This window comes from Silene latifolia, chromosome 7 (assembly GCF_048544455.1).
Source record: "Silene latifolia isolate original U9 population chromosome 7, ASM4854445v1, whole genome shotgun sequence".
Classification (NCBI taxonomy): Eukaryota; Viridiplantae; Streptophyta; class Magnoliopsida; order Caryophyllales; family Caryophyllaceae; genus Silene; species Silene latifolia.
The window spans coordinates 41119744-41137893 of record NC_133532.1 but is presented as its reverse complement, the minus strand read 5'-3'; the positions used below and the strand labels follow the sequence as shown (position 1 = coordinate 41137893).

The 18150-nt window shown below is 37.6% G+C and overlaps 3 protein-coding genes across 3 annotated transcripts; 2 read left to right on the top strand and 1 right to left on the bottom strand.

Annotated features, from left to right (window-relative positions):
- Positions 1 to 6509: 6509 nt before the first annotated feature.
- Positions 6510 to 7974, top strand: LOC141589995 (uncharacterized). The gene is made up of 2 exons (XM_074410613.1): positions 6510 to 7051; positions 7170 to 7974. The coding sequence occupies exons 1-2, from the start codon at positions 6993 to 6995 to the stop codon at positions 7972 to 7974; spliced, it is 864 nt and encodes a 287-aa protein (XP_074266714.1). The 5' UTR covers positions 6510 to 6992.
- Positions 7975 to 9090: 1116 nt separating this feature from the next.
- Positions 9091 to 10466, top strand: LOC141591028 (uncharacterized). The gene is made up of 5 exons (XM_074411497.1): positions 9091 to 9284; positions 9367 to 9432; positions 9545 to 9610; positions 9703 to 10113; positions 10214 to 10466. Exons 2-5 carry the CDS (start codon positions 9394 to 9396, stop codon positions 10292 to 10294), a joined length of 597 nt encoding a protein of 198 aa, XP_074267598.1. The 5' UTR covers positions 9091 to 9284; positions 9367 to 9393; the 3' UTR covers positions 10295 to 10466.
- A 1443-nt stretch (positions 10467 to 11909) lies between these two features.
- On the bottom strand, positions 11910 to 16818 carry LOC141591027 (B3 domain-containing transcription factor ABI3-like). The gene is made up of 6 exons (XM_074411496.1): positions 14781 to 16818; positions 14441 to 14533; positions 14237 to 14337; positions 14072 to 14118; positions 13893 to 13969; positions 11910 to 12400 (listed from the first exon to the last, which is right to left on the bottom strand). Exons 1-6 carry the CDS (start codon positions 16455 to 16457, stop codon positions 12266 to 12268), a joined length of 2130 nt encoding a protein of 709 aa, XP_074267597.1. The 5' UTR covers positions 16458 to 16818; the 3' UTR covers positions 11910 to 12265.
- Between the last annotated feature and the right edge of the window lie 1332 nt (positions 16819 to 18150).

Sequence of the window (18150 nt, the reverse complement as noted above, 5' to 3'; positions counted from 1 at the left end):
TGACTTTGACTTGTCCTTTTAGCGCCCAAAACACCTTCACGCATCCCAAGACAGCAATATTTCCCGCTCCAAATCCACTCTTCTTCCAAATGCATGCTAAATGGACGGTAAATGACTTGATTTCGCTACTTTCTGGTTCATTCCTGCAATTAAGACAAAATACACCAAAGTAGCATATTCGGGGCATTTCGTAGCATAAAACTACGATAAAAACACAGAAATACGTGCATAAAATAGGCTAAAAAGACTATATAAAATGCACGTATCACTTAGAAATTCCGATTTTGTTAACTCCGATAACCTTTCCCTTTTTGTCGTCTCCGAACGTTACTTTTCCTCCGTTGAAGGGTTTAAGTGAAAGAAACAGATTCTTATCTCCGGTCATGTGTCTTGAGCATCCACTATCAAGATACCATTGATTGTTTTCTTTCACTTCTACCTGCATAAAGGATTAGATACAGTTTTTAGGTACCCAAGCTAAGTTGGGTCCCTTAAGATTAGTTACTCTATAAACTAAGTCCTTTCGAATCCAAACTTATCTAATGACCGTTTTTATAACCCTTGGTTTATTTGGTTTGGGAGTAGTTCTAGGGTTAGGGTTTTCTCTAGGTCTAGGAACTTCTCTACGTCTTTCTTGACTATTTCCTTTGTGAATAGGTTTACTAGGTTGAGATCGACAAGGAATTTGTGAAGTGCTAGGTTTCTTAGAGTAGTCAAAGGCCATGTCATAGAACCAACGAAATTTATTGTTTCTTTCTTCGTTAGGTTCATTAGTGGGGGTTTCCTTGTCCTCGTCAACTGTGTCAATAGGTTTAACATGTTCGGCATTTTTTCGTAAATCGTGAGCCTTTTTGACACAAGTGATTTGGATGTGACCCGTATGACCATAGTAATTGCAAATCAAGTATTCAGGAAGATCAGCATACTTCCTTTTTTCTAAAATCAAAATCCGAAGGTGTTGATTTGCATTTAGAGTGATCTCTACGGCTGTAGCACTCATGTCCTAACCTCATCTTCATCTTATTATCAGATTGTTCGGTTAGGAAGTTTAGGACTTTTGTTCTACCTTCCCACTTGTCATGGACCTTTCTAGCGTGTAGAAGAAGGTCTTTTAGGGTTTTAATTTCCTCTTGACATTTTGTGTGATCTACATCATTGTCCTTTTTAAAGTTATCACGAAAGTCTTTGAATCGTTTGTTAAGAATAAACACAACATCAGTGTGTTGTTTCTTAACATTGATCATATCAGTCTTAGATTCCTTCAATTGCCTTAAAAGAGAATCTATCTCTTTCTTTTGGTCTAAGATCACTTCTTCATTAGATGTGACCTTAGTTTCCAAAAGTTCCTTGACTTTTCTAAGTTCTAAAATTATAGCTTCATTAGCTATAACTTTGGCTTGAAGGTGCTTGATGTTAAGCTTTAGGTCGGAAGTTATAGCTTCATTAGCTATAACTTTGGATTGTAATTCCTTCTTTTCAGCCATAGTAGAATCTAATGTTGTAGCTTTCTCAGCTATAACTTTAGATTTCAACTTCTTAGCTTTAGTCTTGAGAGTATGATTCTCTTCCGCGATTTCGAGAATCTATTCCTTTAGATCTTTCAATTCCAAATCCTGTTCGTGACACTTATCAAAATATTGTTCAAAGAATTTAATTAAAGCACTCTTAGACAATTTCTTAACACGTTTTTTAAGCTCAAGATAACTTACCTCTTCATCGTCATCCTCGTCTGATTCTCCAAGAAAGCAATAGTTTGAGTGAGAGATTGTGCTTTCATCATCACTGTCAGAGATTAGGTCAAGACTAACACTGCTGAGACAAAGGTTTGCTACTTCGTCGTCTTCAGACTCCTCGTCATCTTCAGAGTCAAGGTCTCCCCAACACGAAGCCATCATAACTTGCTTGAATTCTCTCTTTGTCTTATCACGTTTCGTCTTGTCCTTTATCTTCTCCCATGTTGGACAATCTTTGATCATATGACCAGATTCTCCACATTTGAAGCAACCTCTATTTGCGAAGGACGACTTTGAGTCATTGACCTTTTTGTTGAAGGATTTGTTGTTATTGTTATTATAGGATGACTTTGTTTGTCTGTTTCGAAATATCTTATTTTTGAAACGGCGTGCAAACAGAACAGTTTCATCCTCTAATTCATAGTCAACTTCTTCGCTTGCTAAGGCCATACTCTTATTACGACTTGGTTCAGCGTCATCTTTGTTAAGAGTAATTTCATGGGCCATGAGAGCACCAATGAGTTCTTGATAAGATAGGGTTTCAAGATCTTGTGATTCCTTCATTGCAGTGACCTTAGCACGCCACTTTTTAGTCAGGCTCCTAAGAACCTTTCTAGCAATGTCCTCAGTGCAGAATTTCCTACCTAGGTTTTTCAATTCATTTATGATGCTTGAGAACCTTGCGGACATGCTATCTAGAGACTCATTAGACTCCATAATGAATAGCTCATATTTTTGCATAAGCAAATCTATTCGGTGCTTCCTAACAATGGAAGTACCCTCATAAGCTAATTCAAGCACATCCCATATCTCCTTGGCCGTGGAACATGAAGAGAACCGATCAAACTCAGTAGAAGTCATTCCGTTTTGCAGAAGACTTATTGCTTTGGAGTTCTTTTCGGCCTTCTTGTAGTCGGCCTCGACATAGTCCTCTTCTTTCTTTTCATAGGTTGTGCCTTCCTCGGATGCCACAAGAATTTTGTGCGGTCCGTTCTGAATAATCCTCCAGCACTCCCAATCATGACCTTTCACATAGTGAGTCATCATGTTCTTCCATAATCCATAATTCTTCCCATCAAAGACGGGACACTTGAGATATTTGGAATCTAATTATCACGTGATAGGCAGCGGAATATAAAACGATAAGATAAATGTAAAACAAGATAGATCAGCCTCTTTGCGGTTAGGCAATCAAGAGCACGAGGCTCTGATACCAATTGAAGAGTCTATTGATCCAAAATACTCAAGAGGGGGGGTGAATTGAGGATTTAAAACTTTTTGAAAGCTTTTTCGATTATGCTAATGTAATTGATTATTTAAAGTTTATTGATTAAACTTTAACTAATCAACTAATGAAGGTAAACGTAATAAACGAAACAAACGAAAGAACGAAGAGACACAGGGTTTTTAAGTGGTTCAGTTTCACAAGTCGAAACCTACGTCCACTATTCTCGATTAATAAATTTAGTACCTTTCTACGGATTACAAATTTACTAACCCAACTCGTACAACTAACTCTAGCTGTAACTCAATGAGTACCGTTAAATACTCGAGTGACTAACTTACGCTAATAAGAAAGCACTAATGATTCTAACAAAGGTTCACGTTAATGAACAAGTTAAGAATTCAACTAAGCACTATTATCTTATAACGATAAATGAAGAACGAGTATGCGAGTTTTATGACACACGACCTTTCAAAATAGCAAATCGGTTTTTCTGCTTAAAACACACGGTTTGCTTTGTAAAATTAAAATCAATTTTTATGCTTAAGGTCTCTATTTTAGATGTTTGTAGATAGCAAAGTATTTATAGGAGAAGAAAGAGTAGGCTACACGGTTTTGTCAAACCCTAATAGCCGAAATAATAAGATATAGAAACAAATCATATCTTCTTATTATCTCTTTCCTAAAAGCCAATAAAAGATAATAAAGAATATTCTATGAGATAGAATATAATCTTTCCAAATATTATCTTTACTATAAATTCTAAGATTATGATAAGATTTCCTAAAACAAGAATATCTTTTACCATAAACAAATATATTAAGTAAGATATATAAGATATGTAAAGATATTATTATAGAATAAAATCTTTACCTAATATACCCTAGGTAACACGAGATGTCACGGCCCATATGCCTCGTGACTCGTGCAAACCCTAATCTCAACATATAATTAGAATTTAGGTTTTAAGAGAGGCTATGTTGAAACCCTAATTAGTGGCAAAGTCCAACTCATAAGTTGATCCATTATAACTACTAATTAACGTTTAATACAAAGCCACCAAACCGGGCTTTAATATATAAATACTTTCATTAAAACATTTAAAACAAACTTTAAACAATTAAAAAACAATTTTCAAAATATTTATAAGTCGTGTATAAAAACTCAGCATTTCAATGTTATAGTAGAAGAGCTATAACATTGAGCTCTTTTACTAGTAATGTTATAGCTGCAAAGCTATAACTATACTAATCCAAGAAACTCATTCTTGATTGCCATTACGAGATAATCACCTATACTATTCTAATCTTCAAGGAGATCTTCGAGTATAGGCTATGTCATCATCCAAGCTTGATAAATCTTTAGACGAACTTCGTCTTCACATAATTCTTGAATGATTCTTGAACCGTTTGATCCTCGAATAAAGGCTCGAACTTTTCATGCAATTGTCACAATCTTCTCTGTTGCTTGTAATAGGTTAATTCTAAAACACTTAACAAACGATTACACCCAACAAGTATATAAAATGTAAAGCACCTTGACATCATCAAAACACAAACATATATGCTATATGGTTCAACAACGTCATTGATCCTTCTGGCATACTTGAGCCCGAGATAGTAGATATGGATGAGTCACTGGCTTATGTGGAGACAGCTAAAGAAATACTGGATCGAAAAGTGAGGAAAACACGAAATGGCGACACTGTACTAGTAAAAGTTTATGGTCTGACCATAATATTAAGGAAACTACATGGGAAGTTGAAGATAAAATGAAGGAGAAGTATCTGCATCTATTCAATCAGGCATGAGTTAGGTTAGGAGGACATAACTTTCTTTTTAGCAGGATGGTAAGTGACAAACCTGATTTATATAAGCTTTATTAAGAGTTTATATGAGCATATATGAGTTTTAGTTACTCATTGCGAGCTTGTTAAGTTTAAAGTTTATATGCTTTTTTGTGTTAGTTGAGTTGCCTGTTAGGCTTGAAGTGTATATGCAACTGCCTGTTAGGCTTGAATTGTGGATGCAACTGCAGGCCTCCTAATAACTGGTGTTTAATATTCTGGCCACTTTAGACATGAGGGCTGTGAGATTTGAACCCGTGAGCTTTCACTCACATGGCTCTGATACCAAGTTAAGTCATGCAAGGGGTCTGAGCCGTACGCGAATGAAGGAAAGAGAGTTCGCTTCATAAACCCAAAGAGGTCCCACTCTAAAACCAATTGGCTATAAAGGGATGAGCCCTTAACTTATAAAGTGGTAATTTCTTTCCTCTTTAATCCATGTGGAACAACACTCACATGTGGGACTTGGGTTTCTTCACACTCCCACTCACATGTGAGTCCACTTTAAACCAAACTGGAGCCATCAACGGATGGACTTTTTCTCTAACTACAAACAACAACTGATGGACTTTCTCCGACTTCAAATAACAACGGATGAACGTTTTCTCTGACTAGAAACAACAACTAATGGGCTTTCTCCGACTACAAACAACAACGAATGGACTTTTTATCCGACTGCAAAGAAGCTCAGTCTGGGCCAACTTAGAGGTTCAGAAGGCCTCGTCAACAGCTGACACACAATGACCCAGTTAATCATCATACCTAAGTCTTTGGCCATGAACTCTGATACCATGGAAACCATCTCAACCAAAAGTTTAACCTGATAATTAACGTATCAAGATCGGTTTTATACTCTAACAAGTTCCTATTCCCCTCTCCTTTTTATACCAAGAAACTGGTTTCTTACTTTAGAAACAAATTCTATATAAAGTGCTTTTAATTGTGTAACTCAATCGTAGAAGTGTCGAAGCATCTGGAATTGTGGATGGCCATTCAAGATTTCAAGCAACTACTCGTCTACTCCTATATGTCTGTGCCCTAAGCGTGGGAGGTAGTCAGTTTTAATTGTATTCTGTTTGGCACAAGGAGGCGGCAAAAGTATCCAAATTACATGGCGTCACATCTTATTTCGTCCTTTACAATCTTTGTTTTTATTGTTCCAACTTCCAAAGTCCTCAAAAAACAATACTCTACTTCTATAACACTTGAACAAACACAATTCTTGTCTTCCCACTACAGCCCCATGCTACTACGCCCCTTCTTGCAAACTACGGACTACCTTTCAGGGCTTTCACAATTCACATTAGCCAACTCACTTTTTGTTTTATCTCCCTTATTTTCCGTGTTTTACAATCTTTTGTTAAATACAGATATACAAATTTTAAATAATAATATAGGTCAAATAGGTGGAAGAGATAAAAAATAAAACCGCTAAAGAATGACAAACTCTTATCCATTTTATTTATATGAGATAATATTTGACCGATTTTACACTTAAAACAAATATGACCGTCTTAAGAAACACCAACTCTGTCCCCATAAATTCAACTATTCTTATTTGTAGGAGCGCATGTTACCTGTCCCATTTTCGTGTCATATTCTATATGCGGATATGCCATTTCCTTTAACTTTGAGACCCATTATTATCTTATGAAATTCACAGGAGTCACTAAAAGTCTAAAATAACAGGGTTACTCCAGAATCCTGATATTTTCCATGAGAATAAATATTTAACTGGTAGGACGGTGTCATCATCGAACCCTAGCCCCTCGCTCTTATCTCCGAAGTCTGCAAAAATACCTCTATATATATCTGTGTATACTTGGGACGGATACCATATGTTAATTTCAACTCTTGGCAGCACAATTACTCCCCTGAAAGTCTGAAACTCGTCTCTACACTCCTTCAATACACTGCACACATGTATCTCCTCGCCCTCGTTGTAGTTGGCCTACCCATTTTTTCTGTACCCTAACGCGTAAATTGTATACGATATCTGCGATTGCGTCCTTAATTATTCTTCATAATCATTGGGTAGTATTCATATTTCGTATCAGCTGACTCTAAATTGTTTTGGAATTCGCTCGTAGTTATGATAATACCCGAAGTTTGATGAAGGAATTGAATCATCAAGTAATATAAGATTGATGGATTATGTTGTGGTAACAACATCAATTTGTCCAAGGAGATGAACAACGACTTACCTGATTTTGTTGTTCCTACAAATATTGCTTTACCCAATCAAAGGTAATCTCTTCGTCCTAATCATTTCTTTTCATTTACTTTTGTCGAAACTGAGACATCCAAAATGAAAACTGTAGGATTTTATTGCCGTTTTTATTTTTTCTGAATGGTAAAAAAACAGTACTGGAGAAAATGAGATGGAGCAATTTTGGCGGAACATACACGTACTAGACCGAAACTCTTATACGAAACAGCCATCGTCGTCAAATTCCGTGGACACAACACCAACACCAACACCAACACCTCCGCCAGCGCCAGCAGCCGCTAATAATCACCTAGACATGACGGATGACGAGTTGGCAGCATGGTTACACTACCCTCTAGACGATTTCAACACTGAACCGCCACACCCGAACCCTACCTCGGCACCGCCGCCGCCGACCACCGTAATACCGCCGGGAAACAGCGTGACAAATGGTTCACGGTTCGGGTTTCCGCTAATTTCTAGGATTATGGAGCCGCTTCAGAGGAGGAGGTCAGGGTTTACCGTTGTGGATTCCAACGACACGCCGATAACAAGTGGAGGTGTGGCAACGGTGGGACCCATTGAGGCTGCTCCGACGGCGGCGGGTGTGACGGATTCAACGACGGCGGCTTTGGTTCCGGGTGGCGGAGACAAGGTAGAAGCGGGTGAAGAGGTAACTACCTCGCCGTCTAGCAGTTCCGCCACCGCAACTACTACCGGAACCGCCAGTACCACCGGGGCTATTTGCGGAAAGAGATCAAAGAATGAAGAAATTGAAGAGTCTTTAGCCGCTGCGGGGCCCGCCACAGCCCCCGCTCGAATTGAGGTTAGACTATCTTTAATCCCGGACTCAGATAAGTCATACTTCCTCGTCATATTGAATTCTTTAAGTTTGCTTTGCTTTTTGGGGACTATTTTTAAAGTGAAAAAATTTACAATATACTCCGTTACTTTTAGTTAAGATCTTGTTCGAGTTATGTTACCGACTGCATTATAAATATTAAATTTTTGTAATTTTTAGTCGTATGAAACAAAAAAGGGCATTGTTATATACTTATATACTTATATGTGTATAAAACAAACAAACAAACGTAAAGAATTCAATTGAATAGATGAAGTATTTTTTTACTTTTAATACTTAATTTAGGCTCTTGTATTTGCTTTACATTATACTCATTCTTTCGTGAGGAGTATTTTTGAGGTGAAAAAAAAAAAAAAAAACTAGTCATGGATAATACTCGTAGATATCATCAAACTCGAGGGGTTCTCTTAATGAAGTTCGTAAAATAACCTAGTCATTTATTGACAAATAGTTTACGTTTTTCTAATTTAAGTGTTTCGATCATCTCTTTACCTTTAACGTTTGAAGTATGTGAAAGATGACAGTTTTTTCTTTGTGCCAGAATCAAACATAGAAAATAACTACTAAAACAGAGTAAAAATCCAAATACTTTTGGTTCAGATCAACATCTAAAAAATTTGTAGGATTATGATGTGAAATGGGCAGTGGATTATAACGGCGGTGCTGCATTTTTTTTTGGATTTTATACATTATGAAGAGCTGGCGTCATGGAGCTGTGGAGGTGCAGTAGAGTATACATTTTTTGGGGGAGAGTGAGCCCTCACTCTTACTGTGCCACTGCTCTTTACCATTGGTGTCATATGCTAGTCACGTACCCTCTCTTTTCGTCCTTATCCGGCTTGTAAGTGTGTATTTGTCTCAATCATTTGTTTATTTTTAATTAAAACACCTTCTAATATAAATAAAAAAAAACTAAACAAATGATTGAACGGGAAGGAATCTAGGGAGAGATTCTATTCATTACTATATATGTGATTATGAACTCGTTAACCTTTTTTTCATCCTATACACCAGGTTAACCAAGTCTTTTTTTAACCCCTCCCAAGTTTTATGTAAATGCTTAGAATAATCTTTGTTACTCGAAAACTTGGAAGTTGATGGAGTAGAAGGAAAATGGAACCCCTTGATAGACAAGAGTAGGTAATTAATCTTTAATCCGTTCTAATGTGGCGATTTTCTCAGAGTTTCGCAGAGTATTTGTTTAGTAATGTTTGATCTAAATGTACTAGGTAAAATAAATGTAATATGCAACTGTAGTACATCTAAGATTGAAGCTTTAATACTTAGTCGTATTGGCACATGCTTGTTTCCACAAGGATGTAGAGTCTGACGAGGAGAAGAAACATTCCCGTGGTTCAAGTGCTACCAAGAGAACTCGATCTGCAGATGTTCACAATCAATCAGAAAGGGTGTGTATCATATTATTGTTTCATGACCTTTTTTGTACTCCTTTCGACGGTTTAATAAGTTCCAACTATATATTCAATTCAGAGACGTCGAGATAGGATAAATAAGAAAATGAAGGCATTGCAGGAACTCATCCCTCGTTGTAACAAGGTATGCATGTAATCATTTGTCATGTGTAACAAGGTATTCCAATGGATAAACGATGATTGCGATGAATCATTTGTGGGTTGCTCATTTTCTTTCATCTTATCCTTGATTACAGTCGGATAAAGCTTCCATGTTGGATGAGGCAATCGAGTACATGAAACAACTGCAAACGCAAATAAAGGTATGCAAATAACAGTCGACCATTAGATGAAGCCTAAATCTGAACTATTATCTTACTAACGAGAATCATTCCGATAAAACTGTGGCTTTCAGATGATGTCAATGGGATATGGAATGATGTATGCTGGGATGCAACAGCAGTATGCGCCACTAATGGGGACGGGAATGGGTATGGGTATGAGTACAGGTATGGGTACGGCTATGGGTATGGGTATGGGTATGGATATGGGCATGAGCCGCCCAATAATGGCTATGCCATATCCGCCTGCTATACCGGCTCCAGCAGCAACAGTACCAAGTCCTGGTACAAACGTGATGCTCCCGTTGGCACCAAGATTACCCATTCCGCCTTATGCCCAGCCTTGTGTTCAACCAAGCACTGCAGCAGATTCTACAGGTAATCAATATGCCATTCAGATCCCTGGCATGACACAAATCGCAAACACGGTGAATCCGTGTCAACCGTATCCTCCTTACCAACATATGCAAATGCAGGGAGTACAGGTGATTGCCTACTTTTCTGTTATCGAATGGAATGACACAAATAGCAAGTATTTTGTTTCTTGTGTTTTATTGTCTTTACAATGTGTACTGATGATGACAGAGCCTATCGATAAATCAGCCTATTTCAAGTAAGCCAAGCGCACGCAAAAGTGAAAGCGAAGACGAGGAAGATATTCAATAAAATAAAAAAGAAGCTTTACCGTCTAGTTAAAGAGTTGCCGAAAGCTTAGGGAGAACATGAAGGATTAGCAGCAGAGATAGAAATTAGAGAGAAGCAATACTAGACGCGAGTTAGTACTGTCGTATGAAGTTTTCAATTTTCCTGTAAATGCACATTCCCTTTTCCAACTTCTTTGTTTTGTCAACTTCTTCTTTGCCTTTTGCCAAAAAAAAAAAAAAAAAAAAAAAAAAAAAAAAAACTACGACTTTGGTATTGTGAGATCGGATAAGTAAACTGTGTTCATATCGTGTTGTTCCTATGGTGTTAAACATCAGCCGTGACACTGCCTTGTGACGGAGTTATCAAGGGAAAAAGCGAACAACATGCAACAACCAAAGACCAAAAGAAATGTAAGTGTCTCTTTTAAGGCCATTTTTGATTACGAGAAGAGAGTGAAAAACGAAAATGAGGGGGTAAAGACGGAAGGGAAATTAAAGGGGCGAAGAAATGGGTTGAACTTTTGCTCCAAATCCACTAAACTTCGCAACACTCCGGTGCTTCCCTGAGTTTTCTCCAGCACTACTAACCTATACCTAGTTTCGAATCTCGCACTTCTTATTATTGTACTCAATTGTGGCTCATTTGACACCAAAAAAAACCTTTGCTCCCCATTATTTCCTAAGTTGGCTAGCCAATCCGAACAAAAATGAGCTTCTATATACGCTCTATAATCAACTTACACTTCATCTCTTAATTGAATTTAATCAAATGTAATTTAAGTTATTAACTTAATTAAACTTAACTAATTTAATATTAATTCAACCTAAATTAATTGACTTAATTTTGGGTAATTCGGCTCCTTGCGCGCTGTAAAATATCATTTTAGAGTGCGGGGATCGATTAAAAGTCTCACCTTCAACGATCATCTATGAAAAGCGGTCTACAAACCATGTTACAGAGACAATTTCCAAGTTCGCTTTGCGCAATTCGAGCTCTGATGGTGGTTTATTTAATTGGGATTTTGTACCCCTTTTGTTTTACTCCCTCCGTCCCGGTCAATTGTTGTCCTTTGGTTTTCGCACAAAGATCAAGGAAAGGAGAGGGAACCAATTACTAAATGACAAGTGGAACAAATTGAGTGTGAATGATCAAATTGCTCATCAAGTTCATTCTTAAAATAGAAAGGACAACAATTAACTGAGACACCCAAAATGAAACAAGATAACAGATAACATAGGGAGTATCTTTTTATAACTCTGACCGTGCCCAATGTTTGTACTCCTTTATCCACTGATCCTCCCCCTGGTTTGTATTAAACCTTTTCGTTTTTAATATAATCTTTTATCTTTTCTCAAAAAAAAAAAAAAAAAAAAAAAAAAAAAAAAAAAAACTTGATTGAAATTTTTGATATTTTCCAGTTTACAGTATCAACTTAATAAAACGTATAAAACCGTCGGTATGAACATAACTAAACTTCATAAAACGTATTAAGCGTCGGTATCCCCGCTGAAATTTCTCGGCCCTCACGACAAATCCTAGCAACACCACTCTTGCAAAATGAGCAAACACTAAAATAAGACCCCAAGTTATCACATATTTTATTTTTTATTTACAGAACTTAATTGAAACAGTAATAGGTAAATAAATGAGATAAACTCTACACGAATCTTTATCTAACAGCGGGTTTTAATCGGTATACACCACATCATCATCCAAGGATGAGCTCAGTTTACAAAAGAACAACAAAAACAAAGAAGATACAAAATATGAGTACATTGTTTCACATACAAATATTTTCAAGGTGCTGATCTAATTAAGAGGTTCCAGTTACTCACATAAATTGTCCTCTTTTACAGCACCCAAAACTCCAAGAGCCATTCGAACATCTTCGGTTTAGCTCATCAAAGAGATAAAAAAAAACTAGACATGCTAGCTATCTAATTTATTTTTCTCTGATCACTGTTATTCTCGATGTTACATAGAACAAATAAGTCATTGCATCATATTCAGAGAAGAGGGTGTGGAAGATCCTTGCGTTTTCTGGGTCTTGCTAGGCTTGTTACTCTTGGTGAGTGTTTCGGGTTTTGCACCTTGTTGGGACGGACGTACTTTCACTCCTCTAATCATCTGAAAGGTTACAGAAGAAACCACTGTTATTAAATCAAGAAGACTAATCATGTCTAAGCCTAAGAAAACTTTAAGAACGTCACACAAAATCCGTTTTATGCTAAGAACAAACACTACAGAATCATTTCCAATGCAAGCGGACTGCCATGAACAACAAATTCTTAGATAAGACCATTTGACAGCATATTTCGGATGAAGTATCAAACTATTTTTAGCGTCATTGTTTAGGTGTTCTTTTTTATAGAGAGTATATATTTCGATTGGTAGAAAGTAGATCTTAGACGTCATTTTATATAAGCTATCCCAAACTTTCCGCTTTTTATCTTAAAATATCGTCATTGTATTGCAAAACGTTGAAGATCTTACAACAATGACCTTAAGGGGCTCCTATACTCCTATACAAGTTTTGTGCGTCCAATTTGTGGACATAATACAAAACTGGGAGTCCTTATCTAAAGACGAAACATTCTGAATCAACGTTGAAATACGTATATCACCCACACAGACGCAATTGAATCATAAAAATCAGATTGAGCAGCATGGGAGTACCTTCTTATGATCTCACATATCACATTTCAATAATGCCTTGTTACGCTCTAGTATAAAAAATCTAAAGCAAAATCCTAATTGAGGAGTAATCAATAAGAGACGACTTCGCCATAAAATGCGGCCTTATTAGTCCTCTCAGCTCACTGTAACATAAACTCTTATCATCAGCAAATTTTCCAAATTCTACCTTTTAGTTTCCCTCCTCACACCCCGAACCCTATACTCACTCATCCTATGTCACATTGTCACCCCTTCGATCGCCTTTTTTATCACCATGCCCTTCACCTCACCCCAACTACATTTAACCCATCATCTATAGCTACCTCCATACCCCACTCCCTCAAGTCCTTTTTTGCGCCTCCACCATCGCCTCCCACCCATCTCCCCTACAAGCCTTACTCCTCCAACAACTCCAAATCATTTCCCCTATAATTCTCCCCTCGTCGTTCACCTTTTTCTCACTCTCCGCTACTCATGCAACTTGCTAAAGTTCTGTAAACCCTTTTTTAGGTAATTCGTTAGCTTTACACCCGTCCCAATCATTTGTTTACAACACCCCTCACAAAGAGTGAAAAAATTAAACAATTGCATTGGACAAGGGAAGTACTCAGTATTTGATAATGATGTATCATAGACTCATCGAAGGATTTGTCCATAACCTAATCCATCTATAAGAAACGAGCAATTTGTGCCTAAATTCGATCATAGACCTTAATACGTTCAGATTAGTTCCAAGCTTGCAACTTGCAAGTTAATCTAACATGTACCTTAATATCTTCTTTACTATACACCACATATTTGACAACTTGGAAGGAAAGGGAATAAAGTCAATTACATGTATATATATTCTGTACCAAATTGGAGTACCACAAGATCATAGTAACATAGTACTACAACTACAAGTTGAAGATAATAAGATAATGATGGGGAATAGAAAGCGTACATATTTGCCACATTTAACATCTGAGTAGATTACAATGAAGTCCCCTTCTTGCAGTCCGTTCGATCTCACAAAATCTCCTGAAATCAACGGTCCACGTTCATGGATGAGAAGACTCCTAATAAAAGGCACAAATTGTAATGTACCAAGTTACCAAGTTGGAGGACATAATAATAACAGACCTGTATTCTCTAGAAGGTACATCCTGCTTTTGTTATTAGGCCAAAATCTGGAGCTCCAAAAAACAAATCCAAATATTTCTCCGTTAGATTTATCAAATATAAGAATAATACGAGTAATCTCTAAATAATCAGGTGTTATCTATTGAGCATTATGATAATTTGTACCTGTAGCGCATGTTCCAAACACGAGATGTCCCTATATCTTCCATTGCGATGGGAATCCCGTCCCTAGCCTCTAGCTCTGGCAGATGCATCTCCGCTTCTTTCTGATTTAAGAAACCCGACATGAATTAGACAACAATTACGACTTAATTACACCCCCTTGGACAACATTAATCTAAATGTATAAATTTACATTTGATAACCTACCTTGGGCAAGACGATCCTCCCGAGATTACCAACATCGCTTTGCTTCAACACTTTTTGCAATAAGAATCTTAGATTTTTCTCCGTTTTCCATCCCTACAATAATAATAATAATAATCCACAATAAATTAAACCAATTTCAAAACTTTAATCATTCACTTTCATTTCCCATGATGAAAAATTGAACTAATTAAAACTTTCTAGGGAAATAACCATACCCTAAAAATACTCCCCCACAATTCAAATTTCAAAACAAAAAAGCAAAACACACCAATTACAATTGGCATACCAAAAGAACCAATAAAATTAACCAAATTATAATAAATTTAAAAATTTAATTCACCTGTTTTTTATCCACCCCACCCACTTGTCTAGGGAACCCACTTAACCCAGCTCGGTCCTGCTGGGTTGCAACCTGCCCAACAATGTGACCGGACCCCGAAACCGACTGAATCACTTGAGAAGGAGGTGGGACCGGAGGAAGCTGATGTTGTGGCCAATAAACCCAATTTGCATGGCTAGGATGTGGTGCAGCAACCCCACAATTCCCATGCCCTAAACCCCCACTCATCTCCGCCATCTGATTATTATTCCCCTGATGATTATGATGGTTTCTATGATGTTGATGTGTAAACAACCTTCTTTGCCTAGCCATCCTTTTCTTCCTAGCCTCCTTCGTCGCCGACGACCCTACCCTCACCAACCCCTCTCCTGGACCCGGGTGGTAGTACAATCCACCCGGATACGGAGCCGGGTACCCACCAAATCCCGGGTCTGGATATGACCCGTATGGGCCCATCCCGTACTGCACTGGTGCAACTGGTTGGGCCCATGAGTGGTATTCTTGACCCGGGATTGGCGGAGGTGGGTACCCATAAGGATCCCCACCCATGTGGGGCTGGGGCATCATGAACCCTGGAGACGGTGCGATTGGCACCATGGGTCCCATATCCGGCATAGACCATGTTGGCGGGTTCATGCAATGAAAGTCCGTGTTTGAATTAGGGTTAGGGTTAGGATTCGGGTTTAGATTATTATGAAGATGGTGATTTTGGACCCACTGAAGAATCAACTTAAGCAACTGTTTCATTCCTTCTTTACCACCACCAAGACGTTTAGCAGCACTCTCAATAGTTGACTTCTTTATCTTAATATTCCTCAAATCTTCGGCCGAAACCGTCTCCTTGTTTGACTTCAACCACTCGAAGAACACCATCGCCAAGTCATCCTCCGGCTGCTGGGTCCCACCAGCAGCACCACTACTTTGACCAAGGTCAACATATGGTGTAGTATTATTAGTGTTAACTTTACACTCATTTTGCAACATGAACTGTCGAAACAAGTGCTCCTCATCAGCATCGTCAACGGGTTGTTGCGGCTGCTGTTGCTGTTCGTGGCGCAAGTGGTCGTGGCTATGACTGTGACTGTTTTGGGACTCGTTTTCAAATAAAGGAGACGGGTCCCAACAAATATCAGTACTCTCTAGTAGATCCATGCAACCCAAATTCTCCATCATATCCATGCATTCATCTACATCCACATCATCCAAAACCAAACCTCCTTGTTGGTTTTGTGGGTTTGAATTCGGGTCGTGGTCAGCGTCGGAGTTGAGCACGGCCCACGAGGCTACCCCGGAAGAAGCCGTCGACGCGGAGGAGGACGATGTGGCTGTTGAATTAAAAAACCGCTTTGACGCGACTCGATTTGACGACGATGAGGATGATTTGCACGGGAAATCAGGTAGAGCCGGAAACTCGGCGTAGAATAGCGATGATGGATCACTCACATCCAAATCAACATACTCACTATTGTTATTATTATTATTGTTATCGTTATTATTATTATTGTTGTTGTTATTATTATGTGTATTAATAAAACTGTTTTGGTGATGTTGAGAAGCGGTTTCAAACCAGATCTCTTCATCTTCTTTGCCAACAACAACTACAACTTCTTGATTATTAGAAAATACATCAAACCCATTTAGATCTTCACCATGCATGCTCAAATCCTTCATTTCCATCACAAAATAGAACTAAATAATAATTATTTTTACAAGAAAACCTAAAGAAACCTTTGAAAGTGGGTTAGGTGTAATATCATGTAGGAAAGTACTAAAAAAAGGACAGATTTTGTACTTGAAATGGATAATATTGATGATGGATTTTTATTACTAGGAAAGGAAAGGATATAGGAAAGAAAAGTAGGTAAGTGTTAATTTGTTGTAGTGAATTAAGGAAGCAAAGAAATAAACATCAAAGTAGTGGAGAGGAGAGGGGACCCTTTTGGCTAAGCAACATAAACCATCTGAATAATACAAACCTTGTAATCTTATAACCATTAAAAAACTTGGGACAAGTTGTGGAATCTATCCTATGGGTTATGATTATATTCCTTATCTTGTTGATAATCTTAAGAGTAAATCTTGTAATTATCCACTTGCTATTTGTTTAATTGGTTGGTAGTGCAAAAGGGATTTGTTTAAGCAAGTTGAGATTAGTGTAGGCACATGATTAGTGTGTGTAATTAAGAGGTTATTTATATATAAAAGGTGGGATTGTGGGAAGAACAAAGGTGAAATGAAGGGAAGAGGGTGAAGGAGTGGGATTGTGAGAAATGGGAAGGATCAAGGATAGAAATGGAGGAGAAACCTACTTGGTTAAGTTAATGTTAAAACTGTTTTATTCAAAGTCTGACGCCCCACATCATATTTTTTGGTTGTTCTTGAGAGTTCAATTTACTAAAACAATGGGGAAAAAAAGGAATAGACGTGAACCCAGGCCACTACGTCTAGACCTGATAAAATTGACCTGATTTTTATGACCAGTTCCGAATAACCCAATTCGTATCTAACTTGACACGCAAACTGAGGACACGAGCTTGGCCTGTAACCCGAATCAACTCGATTAGATATGATCTGACCCGAATATTTATTTGCACACAGTCTATTATCTCTTGAAACAAGAAATTTGTTGGCCCAATCATGACTTCAACCTGAACTGACATGATCTTAACCCAATCCGATTAACCCGTTTTCCATGTCTACCAATAAATCTCCTAAAAACGGTCTCTCAATAATTTATTGAAGGACATATTACAATTTGAATTAAATGGTACAAAAAAGTAATAAAATAGGTACGTACTCCGTATTATATACAATGGTGTACTAATAAAAATAAGAGAAATTCTTCCGTCCTCCCGGAGGACGTCCTCTCTACTCACACATGAGGAGGATACAATATTTAATTCTCATTTTGTCCTCCTCATGTGTAAGTAGGGAGGACATCCTCTGGAAGAACGGAAGAATTTTCCTAAAAATAATTACGTTTTTATAAAATAGGTACGATTGTTAAGAGAACATGTAACAACAAAAAGATTCGTTTTTTTTTTTTTAGAAAAGGGTTAAGATGGCAGGTAGATAATGGTAGCAATATCAAATTTTGGACTGACAATTGAGTTTTTTCTTATCCTCTTACTAGAAATATAGATGGTCATAGTAATCTTGATGTAAATCTTTTGGTTAGAGATTTTATAACTCCTGATAAACAATGGGATGTCAGTAAGTTATCTAGTATAGTAAATAATGATATTGTATACAGATAATTAATATTTCATTGCCGCATAATGATATTCCAGATACCCTTCTTTGGATATTATCTGTGGATGGAAATTTCTCTACCAAAATAGCGACATGGTTAGCACAAGGTTTGTTCGAT